The following is a 20,293-nucleotide window of genomic DNA, read 5'->3' on the forward strand; positions in this document are numbered from 1 at the left end:
AAAACAAAAAAATTTTGCCTAAGTAATAAGATTCTACATGGACGGATGTACATTATTGACAACGGCAAAAAAAAAATTTGCCTAAGTAATAAGATTCCACATGGACAGATGTACATCACTGACGAAGGGAAAAACAGAAAAACGCCTAAGTAAAGGAAAATGCTTAAGTAATAATGTTTCGACCAGATGAACGTACATTACTGACGGAAACAAAGGAATTGACATACAGGAGAACATGTGTAAGTAGATACGATATTATAAAAGCCTAAAAACCAAAGGCCATTGTTTATACAAAAAAAAAACCCATAAACACTGGGCTAAAAATACACATAGAAATTTTTAGATGTTTTGGAAATTGAGCCTTAAAACATATCAGGCACCACAAAAAAAAAAAAAACAAAGAGAGAATTTTACTGATTGATAACAGGTTCAAACGTCTGGGCCGGCATCGTCTTCAGCTGGGGCATTAAGAGCAGGAGCCTCGACGACTAGGACATCAATAGCAGGAAGGTCTCCAGGAGCGTCAGCAGCCGCGGCTTGAGCAGCCTCATCAGCAGAGATTTCCCTGTCTACTTCCTCCATATCTAGCGTTTCCAGGTCAATCCCAGAAGGGTGCTTGATGTAGTACCTCCTTAAAAGCTCGAACCCTTTGAAATACCAACTGAAGAGCACAGAGTTGTACTCCTCCGTCTGCTGGAAACCTTCGATAGCTCTAGAGGTGACGACCTTGACTTTTTCCTTCGCAACTGCTAGTTCCCCGTCCTTTTCCAGTACAAGCTGCTGCTCTACCTTCAGCTCGTCATTCAGCTTCTTGGCTTCCTCCCTGGCTTGATGAACGTCCTCCATTGAAGCTATTAGATCTCTCTTCAGCTTGGAATTCTCCATCTCCAGAACCTTGATCCGGGAAAGCGAAGACTCAACCTTAACCTCCTGAGCAAGATACTCAGACGAAAGGTGAACAGTCTCCCCCAGCACCTACAAAAAAATACATGTTAATATGTACACGATGGAATTTAGCTCAAAGTGCACCAACGTAAGAAACAAGCATGTATGTAGTCACTTAAAATGAGCAGGTTACCTGGACGAGCTTCTGGAGATGACGACTCATCAACTCGTTTGTGGGCATACCCGAGAACACCTTCAAGTCTTCCGCGGTCAAGACACCACGAGCCCGGTCCATCGCCAACTTCTCGTCATCCCAAATGGTTGACGAAGAAGTAGCCTCCTTCCCCCTCTCTGATGTACGAGGCCTCTTCGAAGCAGGGGTCGGGATCTCTTCTATCGAAGTAGCCGGCGAGGCCGTCCTCGTCGGCTCGACACTGGAAACCACGGGAGTAACCGAAGCAACCGGCGTGACGGAGGAAACCTTCCCTTTCACCCGAACCACTTTCTTCCTGATGTTGGATAGCGGCTCATCCTTCTTGGATCACATCCTCTCGTACATGCCTTTGTTGAACTTAGTTGTCATCTCTGCAAAGAAAGAAAGCAGTGTAAAGGAACAAGACAATTAAATACAAGTACGGGATTGAATTTGACGAACCCGAATACTTACTATTTTTCCTTTCAACGTCAAGGCTCCACAGGACGAAGGGAGACGGATCAGGACCTAGGTGGTAAAAGGCAAGTGTCCGTGGATCTACCAAGTCGTCCTAGTTTTCAATAGACTGAGAATACACAATGGCCGCCTCAACACGCTCTTTATACCTGCCTTTGAGTTTTGGTCTCCTTTTGACTACACAAGGAAGAAATAAATTAGCAACGACAACATCGGTTCCAGCAAGAAAAAGGAAAGGAAAGGATACTGACGCACCTAAATTCGGGGTTCCCCACCGACGAAGCAATCGGGGGATATCTCCCCAATCTTGGTTAGAGGGGGTCTCAAAGTCATCCCCTGACACAAACACAAATCTGGACTTCCAGTACCTGAAGGACAAGGGTAAGCCCTTGACGATCCTGGTTCTTCTCTCCTAAGGTACTAGCTCATAATACCCGTACTCCTTCGACTCTTTCAAATGATACAAATAAACAAGCTCGTTTACCTTGATCATATCCTCGTTAGCAACTAACCATATCTCCATACAGTTGACCACTATCCTCCATGAATTGGGCATGAGCTGCCTAGGAGCAATGCCCATATAAGCTAAAAGCTCCATTACAAACGGGTGGACTAGAAGCCTTAATCCACAAGTAAAAGCGGCCTCATAAAAGCACACTTCACTTGGGAAAAACTGACAAGCCCTCACTTCGTCAATAGGCCGACGAACCCGAACCCATTCCGAAAACTGAAACCTATCCCTAAACCTACTCACAGCATCAGAGTCTAGCCCACACGCCTCCACGAGGGCATGAAAAGCCTTAACTTCTCTAAAGGACGATGCGGCAGTATCCCCCTCCATAAGATCACCATTAGACGATAACCTCGTCTCGAGATCATTAGACCTAACCTCAGACATCGGCCGTTGTCCCCTCACCAAACCCTCAAACCAATCGACTGACTGGCGGAGCAGGGGAAACAAATCGCCCAAAACAACACCTAAGCTATTACCCGCAAAAACGAAACCCTCCAAATTGGGAAAAACATCTAAGGACCCCCCTAAGCGAGCAAAAAGAAAGGAAATTGAAGGGCAAGTTCCTCTAACTTCTAAGCTACCGACCATGGACACCCAGACAAAGTACAAGTAAATAGGAAAGTACTAAAAAAAAAAAAAAAAAAAAACAACAACAACAACAAGAAACAGAAGCCAAAAAGAAAAGGAAATCAAACATTTGCAAAGAGGAAAAGAGAGAAGAAAGAAAACTAGAATAGAAAACATACCTCAAGGAGAAGAAACAAGAAGCCCAAACGAAGAAATAGCTGAGAGAGAAAAAGCTCGGAGGGACAAACTGAGAATTGGGAGAAAATGTAAGATAAAGTAGAGAAGGAGAAGTTTAAAAACCAAATAGAGGTGAAACCGAAAATCGGCTGGAAACCCAAGGGACACAATCCTCCTCCAACCACATCACGCCACGTGGCCACAACCCACGTAACGCCGCCACCACGCATTCAATGCGGCACGGAATCCCAAATGCAAAAAAAAAAAAAAAAATTTTTGACTTCCACGATCGTCACTGACGACCATGAAACCCGGGGGGCATCTGATGGGACCGAAGAAGTAAAGCATCGACGAGGTAGCCTTCACAGACGAACATGACCAGTATCCGTGTCATCAGAGAAAGAGTTAATACCATTCACTGCTGCCAATAAAGCCTCAACCGTTACAAGACCAGCTGGACGAACCGGTGGAAACGCATTAAGACTCATTATTCCACCAAGGACGTTATCAGGGGAGCTATTAACACCCCAACGGCTATAATCCCCAAGGATATATAAAACCCTCGCAACACCAATATGAGGTACGGACACAGCATCACAACCCAAACTAAGTTATTCTTGATATTTTGATTATTGCCTTCTTTCATACTGACTTTGCCATCAGAGGCGTTGTGGCAGGCACCACACCGGTGACCATTCGAGTAAGTTCTTGCTCCCGTAGGTTCGTCAGAGTACTACCTGGACCCATCTGGATGAATCCCAGAGGAACAGACGAGATTCTACTTCATCAGATAACACAGTTATTCTCAGGCTAGTTAGGTTGTTTTTCTGGGGTTACAGGGAAACACTTCTTTTATCCTCCCTTTCCTTTTTGCTTTACGAACTTAAGTATTGGACGATTTGTCCAACCGTTGGAAATCCCTCTCGCTATCAAAGAAGGAAGGCACAGGCTTGGTCCTGAAACCCGGCCAAGCCACATCTGAGTTCTCCATGGTAGCCAAGTTCCTTACGAGACGACCTATCAACCTTGACGCCATCGCAAATACCTTCAATCCCCTGTCGAGATCGAAAATGGGTTTTCGAATGAAGTTCATTAGTGATCATCTTATCCTCTTCTCTTTCAACTCCAAAGAAAAGGTTGACATAATCCTAGCAGCCAAACCCTGGAGCTTTGATAAGTGCATCATGGTACTATTGAGATATGAACACCCAACACCGATTAACGCATCAGACATGACCACAGTATCCTTTTCGGTGCAGGTGCAGGTGCACAATATCCCACTATGTTTCCGAAATAAGGAGGTGGCAGAACAGATTTGTGAGGTTATAGGTTCGGTTACTCAACCGAAGAATCCAAATGACTGTGACAGAGGAAGTTTTATACGTACTTTTGTCGACATAAACATCTCCCTCCCTCTATGTCGAGGTCGGCTCATCACCCTCGACAACAAGGAAGTTCATTAGGTCTCGTTTAAGTACAAACGCCTTCCAAACCTATGCTATTGGTGCAGTTGCCTCACCCACCCCGATAAGGACTGTGAACAATGGATAGAAAGCAAGGGTACGTTGAACAAAGAGGAACAACATTACGGGCTGTGGCTCAGAGCAACTCCTTTCATGGCATCCAGGAAAACCTTTCTCTCTGTCCCAAGCTTTTAAGCCGGAGCTCAATCACAACAGCAGGATTCTCCAACTACAACGGTGAGTGACTTCTCACTAGATTTGTCGCCGAAAAACTAGGAGCACACTTTTTCACCAAAAATCTTGGAACATGACATGAATTTTGTTCCGAACAGTTCCAAAGGACAGTCAGCTACTGACACGAAATTCTTGGAGCCCCTTTTTTTGGTTCCACTAAAGCCCACACAGCCCAAAAATTTTGATCAACTCATTGCTGAAATTGATGAGGATATCCGCTGCTTTGACAACGTGGACCCAGCGTGTAACAACCCAAATGACTCACAGTGGGGCCGAAGCCTACTGCACAACAACAGACTAAAAACACTCAAAGACTCACCTCCCAAAAGACACCAAACCAAGCCCACTGATCCAGGCCCTCTCAAGGATATTACCAATACCACCCCGGCCCAATGCCCGCTGAACACAGCTAATAATAAGAGATGGGTGCGGATGCAGCGGCCCACTCACATATCAGATGAGGCAAACACTGAGCTCTCCTTAGGCAAGCGTGGTCCACTACCAACCCTAGAGTACTCAAGATCCCAGAAACGAAGAGCAGCACCAAGCGATGACTCTTCAACCCCCTCACCTCAAACGACGGTGGCTAGTAAGCAACCCCGCCAATCACTATGAGTCTACTGTTCTGGAACATGCGCAGGCTTGGGAATCGGCGTATCGTTCAAGAGCTCAAGAGGTACATTCAAGCACAAGATCCCACTGCCCTCTTCCTGGCCGAGACGTTGGCAAGTGAAGCTAGCCTAATTAATTTATGCGCAAAGTTGGGTTTTGATCATCACTGGGTTACTCCACAAGCCAACTAATTGGGGTGCCTTGCTTTGTTTTGGAAGAACTCAATAAAGGTAGAAGTAGTCTCCTCATCACCAAACCATATCGACTTTGTTGTTAGGATTTCGATGGAAGAAAAGTGGCGCCTCACGGGTATATATGGGTTTGCCGATTCGGCCAAAAAGGGTGACACATGGACACTGCTCCGACTGCTCCACTCAAGACCTTCGATGTTGTGGCTATGTGCTAGGGATTTCAACAAAATCCTCTGGTCCCATGAGAAATGCAGTCTAGGTCCGAGAAGCGAAAACCAAATGAAAGCATTTCGGGACGTGTTGGATGAGGTAGGGTTAAAGGATTTGGGTTATGTAGGGAAAAAATTCACTTGGAAAGGCCACCGCCACGATGGTCTGGTGCTTGAAAGGCTGGACCGAGTAGTTGCAAACAACCAGTGGCTCTCCCTAAATCCAGGTACAAAAGTCCAACACCTTCACTCTAACTCCTCGGACCATCAAGCCATTATTGTAAAACCCAAAGGTATCATCCCTAGACCAAACCACCCTTTAAAATTTGAACAAATATGGCTTCGAGACAGAAGGCATAGCGACACAGTCACCAGTGCCTGGGGTCTGCCTCTAATGGGGGCTACAATGCCGGAGGCAGCTGGGAAAATTCAAACTTGTGGGGTAAAACTCACAAAGTGGAGTAAAAATAGTTTTGGAAGCATTAGGAAATTGCTTGAAGAGAGGAAGAAGCTCCTAGTCAGAGCTGAGATGGAAGCAGCAAAGGGAGGGGATCAATTAGTGGTAAAAACTCTCCAAAAGGAAATTAATGTCCTGCTCGACAAGGAAAGCCAGATGCGGCAACAACACTCAAGGGCACTTTTTTTGAAGTGTGGAGACAGAAATACCTCTTACTTTCACAGCAAGGCCTCCCAAAGGTTCTGAAGAAATCAAATTCTCAGACTAAAGAATAATCAGAATGTTTGGTATACAAAGGAGTTTCAGATTAAGAACATTGCCTTTGAGTATTACCAATCCCTATTTTCATCATCTACCCCATCAGATTTTGATGAAGTCCTCCACAAGGTTTAGCCTTCAGTTACTGATGATATGAACTCAAAGTTACTCCAGCAATTCAACAGGGAGGAAGTAGAAATAGCCATGAAGTAAATGAAGCCCATCATAGCCCCAGGCCCCGACAACATGCCCCCGCTCTTCTACCAGTCCTTCTGGAGCACTATGGGTGAGGATGTCTGTTCTGCCATCCTTGACTGCTTGCAAAACTGTAAGATTCCAACTAACATAAACCATACTCATATTGCTTTAATTCCAAAAGTTAAATCTCCGAAAAGAATTACGAAATATCGCCCTATAAGCTTATGTACTGTGATCTATAAATTGGTTTCTAAGGTGTTGGCAAACAGGCTTAAAAGTATCCTCCCCTCAGTAATTTCCAAAAATCAGAGTGCTTTCCAGGCAAGTAGAGTAATCACGGATAACATCCTAATGGCTTTTGAAACACTGCACTATATGAAGCATCATCAAACAGGCAGATCGGGGTTTCATGGCCTTGAAGCTCGACATGAGCAAGACATACAACCATGTTGAGTGGAAATATTTAGAGCTAATGATGAAGAGAATGGGCTTTGCAGACAGATGGGTGGCCTTAATGATGGAGTGTATCTCATCGGTCAGTTACTCGATCCTTACCAACAGTGAGCCCTCATCAATCATACACCCATCCAGAGGCATCAAGCAAGGGGACCCACTCTCCCCTTACCTGTTTCTTTTCTATACAGAAGGCCTTCATAGCCTACTTCAACACACTGCAAATTTAGGCCAAATCAGAGGAGTCTCTATATGTAAGAAAGGTCCTCGGTTGACTCACCTTTTCTTCGCCAACAACAGCTTGCTCTTCTGCATATCTTCCATCACAGAATGCCACAAGATTCAAGACCTTTTAAGCAGTTATGAAAAAGCTTCTGGTCCGCAATTAAACAGGTCAAAAACCTCCCTCTTCTTCAGCAAATCAACCTCAGCCAAATCCATTGTTCAGATCACAAACTTCCATGGGGTTCAAAAGGTCAAACAATATGACAAATACTTCAGCCTACCTACCCTAGTGGCCCGCCTACCCTAGTGGGAAGAAACAAAAAGCCAACCTCATGTTCATCAAAGAAAGAGTTTGGGCCAAGTTGCAAGGTTGGAAGGAACAACTTCTTTCCCAAGCTAGGCGAGAGGTGTTGTTAAAGGTAGTGGTGCAGGCTATTCCAACCTTCGCCATGAGTTGCTTCAAACTTCTCGTCACTTTATGCAACAACATAGACAGCTAATCCAAAATTCTGGTGGGGCCATCAAGGGGACCAAAGGAAAATACATTGGTCAAAATGGAGCACGCTATGCCTCCCAAAGGACCTAGGTGGTATGGGGTTCAAGGAATTACAAAAATTTAATGACACTATGTTGGCAAAGCAAGTGTGGAGGCTATTAGAAGATAAAAACTCTCTGTTCCACCGATTTTTCAAGGAAATTTTTTTCCCAAATGGTAACATTTTAACTGCAAAGGAAGGTAATGGATCCTTTATGTGGAAAAGCATCCTTAAAGGGAGAGAGGTCATAAAAAAGGGAGCCCAATAGAGAGTGGGAAATGTCGAGAATATCCTCATCTACTAGGATAGATGGCTGCCTGACCCCCAGTACGCTAATATTCAATCCCTAATCTTCTATGGCTGTGATGCACAGGTATTAGTGCTGATTGATAAGGCGAAGAGCTGCTGGATTGAAGATGCAGTTGACAACAACTTCATGCCCCACAAAGCTAGGATGATCAAATCTATCCACTTATGCTTTACTGATGCAGAAGATAAGTTGTATTGGCCAAGCATGGTGAATGGGGCCTATGCGGTCAAGGTAGGGTATAGACTATTGATTGAAGACGAGCTAATCTCAAATACAGGTCCACTGACTCCCCCCCCCCCTCATCCGAAGAGCACATGGAAGGGGCTTTGGAAATTGAGGATTCCCAACAGAACTAAAACTCTATTATGGCGTGCAATCTCGGACGCTCTTCCAACTCTGGTCAACCTGGTCAATAGGAAAGCCCTTTCGGATGCTACCTACCAGCTCTGTGGTTTAGAGCAGGAGTCTACATTGCATGCACTTTGGTCATGCCAGAAATTGAATGGGGTCTGGGATGTGCATTTCAATTCGCTAAGGGATGAAGCGAAGGAGTGTGCGACTTTTCTGGAAGTATTTCAAGTGCGCATGGAGAAAGCCCACCCCTCGGACATGCTTGCTATGACAACATCCCAAATTTGGCTCAGAATGAACAAGCTAAGGTTGGGTGAAACAATGGCTGACCTGAGATTGCTAAACTCATTAGCGAGAGATGCTCTACTAGAATTTCAGTAGGCTCATTCCTCAGAATCATCTCCTCATGCTACCCGAAGCCAAGTCAAATGGGAGCCTCCCCCCACAAATTGGGTCAAAATCAATTTTGATGGCGCCGTTTTTCAAGAAAATGGTGAAGCAAGTTTAGGAACCATTATTCGCAACGACCATTGTCTAGTTATGGCTGCATTAGCACAGGTTATTCCACTGCCCACTTCGGTGGAGATGGTGGAAGTGTTGGCAGCAAGGAAGGCTCTAATCTTTGCAAAAGAGCTTGGTTTGATCATATCATCATGGAAGGTGACTCTGACATTGCAATCTGTGCCATGAAGAGCGAAAGTTACTCTACTGCAAGCTTTAGACACATCCTCTTCGACATCAAGGCCCTGTCTGCTCATTTCAGGCATTTGGTTTTTAGGCACACACGTAGACAGGGAAACAAAGTCGCCCATAGCTTAGCAAGAGCAGCTTGTAATTTTTATCCCTTTAGTACTTGGATTGAGGAAATCCCTGTAGTATCTATTGTTGACTATATTGCAGAAATTATTAATGAATCGTAACTCCCTTCCCCTGTTTTTATGGTTGATCTCTCTCAAAAAAAGCTCTTGAATAAGAGCATTCCCATCTAGTGTGTCAAATGCCAAATATTTGGCATTTGACACACCAAATTCTAAAAAATCACTTTCATCAAGTGTTTTAAATGCCATAATATTTGGCACTGATAAACAATGAAATCTTAAATTTGAGACCGCACTGTTCACAAATTGTAAAACTTATATTATTTTTTTTTTATTCAGGTAGGGCCCTCTTTCTTTCAAAGAAAGAATAAATATTGAATGAAGTTGTAAAAAAATGAATAAAATATTAAAGAAAGAATATGTAAATGAAATTGTAAAAGAAATAGAATATTTGGTGTTTGGTATATTGTAAAATGAGGTGTCAAAATTGTAAAAGTAGTGTTTTGAAATTGTAAATGCTAAAATTTTTACAATTGTTGATGAGAGTGCTCTAAGGAGATTATTGGAAAAAAAAAAAAGCAATAAATTTGTCAAAATATCTTCCCCCAATTATACCCTACCTACCCCACAACCCAATCTACACATCTCTGCCTCTCTCTCTTTTAACTCTTCCAAGTTCAAGATCCAGTCTCTCAAAAGTTTGAAGAACAATGGAGAACTGAATGCAGATGAACGTGTATTAATGCCGAATGCAGATAAGCGTGTATTAATTTTTTTTCCCCTTTTTTTTCTCTCTATCTCACACAAGCACTCTCACATCACCTCACACCCATACCTCAAAACCTCTCTCTTTCTCTCTCTATAGTCAGATCCATAACCTCAACTCATACTGTTGTGAAATATATCAAGTGCATTACCACACATATTCTTGTAATTATATCAACGTAAAATGTTAGACCCATTTTCTCCAACTTCATTTCATTTACTAAATCTCTTCATGTTACTTTTATTTTATGTTAAAAATTAGGAGCATTCTCTCTTAATAATATCAAGTTTTGATACTAGATCTTTAATTAATTGGCTATCATATAGAGGTCAATGAGTCAAAAATAATACAAAATTGAAGCTCCAAACTCAATTTGCAATGAAATTTACCAACGTTAATCCTTAATTTAGATGTTTATAGATTTTAATCTTCCTTTCCAACTACATATTCTCTGGAATCACTATTAATTGCAATGAATCACTTCAAATACTTTGAAATTTGTTTTGCAATCAGGCTATTTCATTCTACTTCGCTACTCAAAATCCAAAGCTAAAAACTCGTTTTTTGCTAAGTCTTCTCTAGAAACAAATAAATAAATATTAAATTTTAAGAGAAGCAAAATATTATACCTGTAAGTCAGAGAAATTCCTCAAACCAATCGGAATGAGAGATTGAAATTCCTCAAAGAAAACCCAGTAAAAGAGACTGAACTTCTCCTCTGCTGCTCCCCCAATCACAATCTTTGCCTCTTTCTCATCTCACTTTTTTTTTTGTCTCTCTTAAAAATCTTTTTTTGTTGTTGATAGTTTCGGTTGTTTGCGTGAGAGAAACCAAATTCAAGCCAATAGAGATAAGCTTCAAACTTGAGATATGGAATCATGGATGGAGATAAAGTCGAAACTGAAAGGATATGGGAAAACGGAATTGATTAGAAAAAAATGGGAACATAGTTCAACTTTCCCACTACCCAATTTTTTTCTCAAATAAAACTTCCTGCTACTAATATCATGTCCCGTTAAATAGAGTTTGTGTGAGAGAAGAAATAAATAAAAAAACTAAATTTATATCATTCACTATATATGTATATATGTCTGGTGTGTAACTCCAAAACGGCACACTGGTACACACCGATACTGAGTTATGTTTATCTTTGGCCAAACCAAAACAACATCCGGTACGAAATTGACTCCCTTAAAAATAGTACTTCATTAACATTTTGGTCAATTCTTTTGTTTTTTAAAAGTCACGATCAGATGCTTAATAATAATTGAATATGTATGTGTTATTAAAAAAAAATTGAATATGTGTGGCTATCAAAAGCAAAATTCAATTTTGATTCTGTACATACATAGGCTAACCTGGCCCAACCCAATGACCTAAGGTCAGGCCCAATTCGATAGCCCAAGGGACGGAGTACTCGAATGGGTCAGCCCAGCCTTAGGAAGGGATGAATATGGCCTTCGAAGAAATGTATAACGGCCCAGCATAGGCCCATTTGGCTTCTGGCCCAAACCCACCCCAGCGACAACATAGGACATGGGTCAGCCAATCACGAAATGGATAATTGACACCAAAACCTGGACAGCACATTGCTCTAAGAAGAGAAATTTGTCAAAAGGGCTGGTCAATGGGGACCACCGGTCCAATTTTCACGTCATGCCACGTTCAACGTAAAACATATAAGTAGGTAAAGATGAAACTGGAGTGGGTGGGCAAAAAAGGGGACCAGTAGTTGGGAAGCACATAAGCCACACCAGTAGAGAGGACACCAGACATCTCACCCAAAGGGGAAGGTACCATAAGGAAGACACTAAAGGGAAGATACTACGAAAACTCACACATACTCACTCACACAAACCCACTTTTACATCCAGTTTATACTAATCTCTAGAGAGTACAATCTAACTTAGGCATCGGAGGGTCCCCCGGGGACCCCAGCTCGATGTCTTTACATTGTTTCTTTGGAACAGGCTACCAAGGTCTTCTAGCATTACCGACAAGGATCATGCTAGCAAGCTTCGCAACCATGGGCCCTACCAAGATAGATAATCCATATCCCACTAATCACTAAATTAATTGTGTGCATCCACATACTGGTCACGTGCCAATCTCGGTCGAACTCGCCACAAATTATAATTGAATTTTTTCTCAACTTTGGTATGTGTGTGTGTGTGTGTGTGTGTGTATTTTCTAGTTAGTAATTAACCGTACATAGTCATGATATATTACATAAATAACATATAAATTTGAATTATGTATAGTTACACAAAAAAAATGGCTCATAAATATAAAATCATTCAAACTCAATTTTCCTCTAATTTTATATATAGAGTTAAATATATGATTAGATTTTTTTTATTATGGTTTATTTATATTGGATTAATTTTATTTATATTGGATTAATTGTTTTCTACACTGAATTAGCTCACTTGGTACAAAAATTTCAAAACTTAGACTAGATGGGACATGCGGTGCAAAATTATACTCTAATTGAAACTTAATTTTTATAATGAATTAACTCACTTAATACAAAATTTTAAAATCTTAGATTAGAAGGGATACGTGGCGCAAAATTATAATGATAGTAAAAATTTTTAAAATACATAATTTAAATTTTATCAAGTTATGCTAATTGACACTTTTGATGTCTCTAAATATGCTCAATGTTTGAATTCACCTTCCTCGTTGTCATAAGTTGACTGAAATACCCCCTAAACCTAAAAACCAACCAAAATACCCTTGAAACATAAAAGTTGACAAAAATACCCCTAAACCTTAAAAATGACCAAAGATGATCAAAAACCATTAAAAATGACCAAAATACTCCTGAAACCTAAAAAATAATCAAAATACACTGAAAACCTAAAAAATGACCAAAATAGTCCTAAAACCTAAAAATTACCAAAATAACCCCTACACTTGAAAAATGACCGAAATACTCTCTCGACCTAAAAAAATAACCAAAATACCACCAAAACATAAAAATTAACAAAAATACCCTCTGAACCAAAAAATGACCAAAATACCCCCGAAACCTAAAAATTAACTGAAATAGCACATAAGCCTAAAAATGACAAAAATACCCCTGAAACTTAAAAAATGTCAAAAATACCCCTGAGGTCTAAAAAATGAACAAAATACTCTCGAAACCAAAAAATTACCAAAATACCGCCTAAATCTAAAAAATAACCGAAATACCCCCGAAACGTAAAAATTACCCGAAATACCATTTAAGCCTATAAAATACCCATAAACCTTTAAAAAGACCAAAGATGATCAAAAACCATTAAATATGACCAAGATACTCCCAAAACCTAGAAAATGACCAAAATACCCCTGAAACCTAAAAATGATCAAAATACACCAAAAACCTAAAAAATGACCAAAATAGTCCTAAAACCTAAAAATTACCAAAATAGCCCCTATACCTGAAAAATGACCGAAATACCCCTAGACCTAAAAAATAACCGAAATACCCCCTAAACCAAAAAATGACCAAAATACCCCTGAAACCTAAAAATAACCAAAATACACCCCCCCCCTAAACCTAAAAAATGACCAAAATACACCTCAAACCAATAAAATGATGAAAATACCCCTAAACCTTTAAAATGACCCAAATACACAAAAAACCTCCGAAATGACCATAAATAACCCGAAACCTATAAAATTACCAAAAATACCCTAACACCTCTAATACGACCAAAACAGATATAAACCTCTAAAACAACCAAAATACCCCTTAAAATATCTTTAATGACCAAAATACCAGTAATCTTATATGATGAAAAAAATACACCCGAAGCCTCCAAAATTACCAAAACGGAGGTTTGGGGTATATTTTTATTGTCTATAGGTTTAAGGTGCATTTTTGTCATTTTATAGGTTTTGGGGTATTTTAGTTAATTTTTAGGTTTCGATGGTATTTTAGCCATTTTTTAAGTTTAGAGGGTATTTCGGTCATTTTTTAGGTTTGGAGGTATTTTGGTCATTTTCTAGGTTTCAGGGGTACATTGGACAATTTTTAGGTTTAAGGGGTATTTTGGTCAATTTTTAGGTTTAATGGGTATTTTGGTCATTTTTTAAGTTTAAGGGGTATTTCAATCATTTTTTACGTTTAGGGGTATTTCGATCATTTTTTACGGTCGTAAATGCACTTTTGGTCCCTACATTTTGGGGCCATTTTTATTTTGGTCCCTACATTTCTATTTTACCACTTTTAGTCCCTAAAATGAAAAACGTGTTCCATTTTGGTCTTTACCGTCACTCACTTAACGGAAAAATCCTACGTGGCAAATGGAATAGAGTGCTGACACACTTTATACTGACATGGCTATTAAAATAATAATTAAAAAAATTATTTGGCAATGAATAAATGACAGATCAGCATTTTAAATATATAAAAAAAGACACATCAGAAAAAAAAATAATAATAATTAAAATAAACTTATTATTTTTTATAAAATAAAATAAAATAAAATATTCTTTTCATTAGATTTTTGGAAGACATGTTCTTCACTAGAACATGATTGTTCAGGTTCTTCCCCGAACTCTTCTTTCAGAGCTCAAAATATCTTGCTCAAACTCTCTCAATCTCTTAGCTGAAAACCCCAAATCTTTCTCTTTCTCTATCTCAAATCAATGTCTCTCTCAAAGCAGTGGGTCTCTACCTCAGATCGGTGGGTGCTCTTGGATCAGTAGGTGGTTTTTTTCTATCTCAGATCATTGTCTCTATCTCAGATAGGTAGGTGGTTTTTGTCTATCTCAAATCACTGTCTCTACCTCAGATCGGTAGGTGCTCTTGGATACGTTTCTTTTTCTCTATCTCAGATCACTATCTCTATCAGATCGGTGGGTCTCTGCCTCAGATCGGTGGGTGCTCTTAGATCGGTAGGTGGTTTTTGTCTCAAATCGGTGGGTCTTTCTCTATTTAATCTCTATATCTCTCAGTTCAGTGGTGGAGATTTCGATGGAGATAGGTGGCAGCACACTCTGATGGTGGGTTTGTGGGTGAAGATTTTTGTTGATCTAAGTGGGGGTTTTCACCTTGTTCAAATCTGGTTTTTTGATGAGGGCTTAAGATTCGGTTAAGGGAGTTCACTGAGTGAAAGAGTTTGAGGTGTGCTGGGTTAATGGTTTTGTGGGTATTTTGTTTGGGTGGGAGTTGTGATTGTTGTTGTTGGTATGGTTGAGGGATTGAACTGAGTTTGTTCAATTTCGTGGGTATTTTGTTAATGATTGTATTGATTAAATTTTGGATTTAAATCTATTTTTTATTTCGGATGATTTGGTTTGTGCATATATATGGATTGATTATGTTTTTCACAATATTCTTTTATGAGTTTTCTGTGTTTGATTTTCTGGGTTTGTATGATTTTTTTGGGTTTGTGCTCTTGTTTGTTCTTGATGGGTTTGTATGATTTTCTGGTTTTGTTTGTTTTTCTGGGTTTGTATGATTTTCCGGGTTTGTTTGATTTTCTAGGTTTGTATGGTTTTCTGGGTTTGTATGATTTAGATCTGAATTCATGTGTGTTTAATTTTTAGTTCTATTCTTTTCCTTTTTTTATTTTATTAAAATTGATAAATTAATTTTTAAAATTCTAAGTTGACGTGGCATTTTTAATTATGTTTTTTTCCTTTTATTTTAATAGTATTTTAATGGACACGTCAGTATTTACTGTGCCAATAGTGCACTCTGCTTGCCACGTAGGATTCTTCCGTTAAGTGAGTGACGGTAAGGACCAAAATGAAACGCGTTTTTCATTTTAAGGACTAAAAGTGGTAAAATAGAAATGTATGGACCAAAATAGAAATGACCCTAAAATCTAGGGATTAAAAGTGCATTTACGCCTTTTTTAGGTTTGGCGGGTATTTCGGTCCATTTTTAGGGTTCGGGTTATTTCATACCTTTTTTAGGTTTGGAGGTTATTTTGGTCACTTTTCAGGTTTCGTTGGTATTTAGGTCATTTTATAAGTTTCGAGGATATTTTAGTCATATTATAGCTTTATGTGGTATTTTGGACATTTTTTATGTTTAGGGGGTGTTTTGGTTATTTTTTAGGTTTCAGGAGTATTTTGGTCATTTTTTAAGTTTCAAGGGTATTTTGGTCATTTTTTAGGTTTCGATGGTATTTTGGTCATTTTGAGGTTTTGGGGTATTTTGGTCAATTTTTAGGTTTCAGGAGTATTTCGGTTAATTTTTAGGTTTCTAGAGTATTTTAGTCATTTTTAAGGTTTAGGGGGTATTTCGGTCATTTTTTTAGGTTTAGGGAGTATTTCGATCATTCTTTAGGTTTTGGGGGTACTTTGGTCTTTTTTAGATTTGGGGAGTACTTATGTCATTTTATAAGTTTTGGAGGTATTTCAATTGATTTTTAGGTTTTGAGGGTATTTGGTCACTTTTTAGGTTTAGAGAGTATTTTAGTCATATTTTTAGGTTTATGGGGGTATTTTGGTAGTTTTTAGCTTTCAAGCGTATTTTGGTCAATTTTTAGGTTTCAGGGGTTTTTTGCTCAATTTTTAGGTTTTGGGTGTATTTTGGTCATTTTTTAGGTTTCAACAGTATTTTGGTAAATTTTTAGGTTTAAGGGTGTTTTGGTCAATTTTTAGGTTTCTAGGGTATTTTGGTTATTTTTAAGGTTTCGGGGGTATTTCACTCATTTTTAGATTTCAGAAGGGGGTATTTTAGTCATTTTTTAGGTTTCAGATGGGGTATTTTGGTCATTTTTTAGGTTTTAGGGGTACATTGGTCTATTTTTTGGTTTTGGGGGTACTTTGGTCAATTTTTAGGTTTCATGAGTATTTTTCGTCCTATTTAGGTTTAGGGGGTATTTCTGTAATTTTTAATGTTTAGGGTGGTATTTTGGTCATTTTTAGGTTTTGGGGTATTTTGGTCAATTTTTAGGTTATGTTTGGTAACCGTTTTTGTTTTCTATCTTGAAAAACATGTTTTTGGGAATATAAAGATAAAACAGTTTTCTTGTATTTTTAAAATCAAAAACATGCTTGGTAAGTTGAAATTAAAATAAAATAAAAAAGTTTTTTGAAGAAAAAAATAGAAAATACAAAAATGTGTTGTTATTAGGATTTGAATTATAATACTAACTCATTATATGAGACAGATTCATTAAATTAAATGTGTATTTTCATTGACTTTTGAAAATTAGAAACTAAAAACAGCCTTTTGCATGTTTTTAGTTTCCTTCACAAATTGAGTTTTGAGAACAATTTTTGTTTTCTGTCAATTTTGGGTTGCCAAACAAGTTTTTTAGTTTCAAAAATAGAAAATTGTTTTGGAAACAAAAAATAAGGAGAAAAACAGTTACCAAACATATCCTTAGGTTTTGTGGGTATTTCGGCCATTTTTTAGGTTTAGGGGGTATTTTGGTCATTTTTAGGTTTTGGGAGTATTTTGGTAATTTTGTAGGGTTCTGGTTATTTCATACATTTTTTAGGTTTTGAGGGTATTTTGATCATTTTTTAGGTTTCGGGGATATTTTAGTTAATTTTTAGGTTTCAAGAGTATTTTGGACATTTTCTAATTTTCGGGAATATTTTGGTCATTTTTTAGGTTTCCGGTGTATTTTGATCATTTTTTAGGTTTTGGGAGTATTTTGGTAATTTTCAATGGTTTTAGGGTATTTTATAGTTGGGTGATTTGTAGAAATGGTAATTGGATTATAATTGAGTCTTATTGGATACCAAATTAAAATCCAATAAGCATTTTTTTTTTATACAAAGGGTATGCGGTGGTAAAACCTAATAAACATTAATATTAGTTGGGTTTAATTCAGTTGATACCTATTTAACCCAATTGATAATTTGGTGGTTTGGGTCATATTTAAGTGGGTGGATTTGGGTGGGCAAATGGTTCATTTTGCCCTCCATAGTCATGCCTATTAATCTTTTGAAAGTATATAAAAAAAAAACTTAACACTAGAAATATCTACTATTTTTAGAATAATTAATTTTATATTCCATATAAATAGAACACATTACGCAGCAATCTACTAGTTGGGTTTTAGGTGGAATAACTCTTGCTCATGGGTTTGATCCCTCTAGTTGTGCTTAATTGTTTTTTCGTCACCAATTTGAACATCTTTAGTGACGAAATATTAATTTCGTCACCTATTTTAATTTTTTGGTGACGAAATCTTCTTTTCCTCACCGAATACTAACATTCAGTGACGAAATTGTTTATCTTCACTGGATTTCATCACAATAGCTTACTTTTGTTGTAGTGTATAAAAGAATGAGGAGAAATACAAAAATATAAAATAAAAAGTGTCGTGGACCATAAATGTTTTTTAGATACAAGATATCATTACCATATATTACCAAGTATTCATTTTGGAACAGTATATCTAATTTTTTGTTAAAAGTACTATAGATAAAAATTAAAAGCTAAATAAAATAAGCTCACGAATCCTATCAAAAAATAATAAGCTACTGAAGATGGGAATTAAGCTTCTTTGCTGCAAGTTCCACATGAGAAAATTTTAAGTAATAAGCTAGGTTTAATTGAATCTCAAACAAGCACTAAATATGCAATACTAAATGTTTATATGAAACTATGAAAAATGAATATATTGTGTTGTCCATATAAATCTAATACATGAGAAAAAATTACTTTTAATAATAGGTTACTCCAAGTAAAGGGAAAAAACTCAAATTAACCTATACTTTTCTTAAAGTCCAAGTCAGGTTATCAAGTCCGGGCAAGGGCAAAGCTGCATACATGGGTGGGAGGGCCACGCCCCACCCCCCCCCCGCGGGCGGCTTAATGTATTTTGGGGCCTAAAACAACAATTTTGAGTGGGGCCTTTTTTTAATTTAAATATTAAAATTTTTTATCAGTTGATTTTTTTTTCTCACAAAAATAGTTTTATTTGTTAACAAAATAACAACTAGTAGTGTTAATGTGGACCCATACAAGAGTATACAAGTAATTTTTTTATATATAACGAATCCATGAAATTCTCAACAAAAAATTGAAGGTGAAATTTATTTAAAAAATTAAAATCCTAAGAGATAAATATAGACGTAGTTCCATGATTACTAAAATAATAAAATAAAATAAATTTATGGTCCTATGCTACTCCACGTCCCAACCAATATGTTAAATGAATGAACGAATGAAAATGAGTTTACCTATGTCCTGTGTCAGAATTTAAAGTAATTACCAAGAATAAAATAAAGAGAAAGTAAAACAAGATAGCTTGAATTATGAGAAAGTTCAGGAAAGAAGCAAAGGTTCTAGAGAAGTAACAAACCTGAGGATGAGACTCAAATGAGGAGAAGAAGGTTTGAAGCACAGCAGCTACAGCTTCAAAACAATTTCTTTTTTATGCTTTAAATAGAGAGTGGGGGAAAATTTCCAGCAATTCGTACAAGAAAAATTGAGGTCTGAGATTGAATGTGTATATCTTTTTGTCTTAAAATTTTAGTTGTTTGGTTGAGAGAGAGAATGTGTGTTTTTTTAGCTTCTCTGTGTTGGAGTTAATGAATTATACACTAAAAAACACCCATGGAGAAGGTAAAAGGTTACATATCAAACGAAAATTTTATTTGTTCTAGTTTTTTCTTTGATAAAAAATTATTTTTTATTTATTGGTTAGAATTTTGGGCTTAATTAATACTTTCAAGAAATAGATCCTTGGGTAGAAGTAATGTTACGATATATATATATATAACATTTTTCACAACAATTGAGTTAGCAAATTTTGGTTTTTATTGGTTTTTATTTCGGTCACCACTAACATTATTTTATTTTCTAACATTTTGGGACTTAAAATTTTTTGATTGGTTAAAATTTGGGGCCTTTTTTTACTTGGGGGCCTTGGGCGATCGCCTCACTTGCTTAGTATGTTGAGTCGGCCCTGCCCCCCCCCCCCCCCCCTTCTCTCCAAATTGAAAACTTCCTTGGTATATATAAAATTATTTTCAAATTTTAGCATACAAAAATAGTCCCCCCTCCCCCCAAAATATTTGAGTTAGTCCAATGTTGCTTTTAAAAATAAAATAACTGGTCTACTAGTTATAAAGACATAATTTTATTTTTCTCAATTTTAATTTTTATTGTAAAATGTTCTCTTATATTTATTAAATATTTGATAAAGTTTGACACCAAATCTATTTGGATCTATCCCTTTCAACCTGTTATGTGACGATTAATAAGTCATTAACTCATTAAATAAAGGACAAAACTTAAGTACAATGCCTTAAGTACTGTTCCTTAGGTTCTCCTTTTAAGATTCAGTCATGTAGCTACTTAACTAAAAAATACACTTTCATCCCATGTGAAAAAATCCACATGGTAGAATCTTAAAATGAGAACCTACTGAACAACACCTAAATACTGTACTTAAGTCTTGCCCTTAAAAAAATCTTGTAACTAAAA

General features: G+C 37.8%; 1 protein-coding gene across 1 annotated transcript; it reads left to right on the top strand.

Moving 5' to 3' along the window:
• The first annotated feature begins 5,406 nt into the window (after positions 1-5,406).
• LOC142625198 (uncharacterized) lies at positions 5,407-6,225 on the top strand. Its single transcript, XM_075798894.1, has one exon. The coding sequence runs from the start codon at positions 5,407-5,409 to the stop codon at positions 6,223-6,225; it is 819 nt and encodes a 272-aa protein (XP_075655009.1).
• Positions 6,226-20,293: the final 14,068 nt, after the last annotated feature.

The sequence above is a fragment of the Castanea sativa genome, chromosome 1 (genome assembly GCF_040712315.1).
Source record: "Castanea sativa cultivar Marrone di Chiusa Pesio chromosome 1, ASM4071231v1".
In the NCBI taxonomy this organism is placed as follows: Eukaryota; Viridiplantae; Streptophyta; class Magnoliopsida; order Fagales; family Fagaceae; genus Castanea; species Castanea sativa.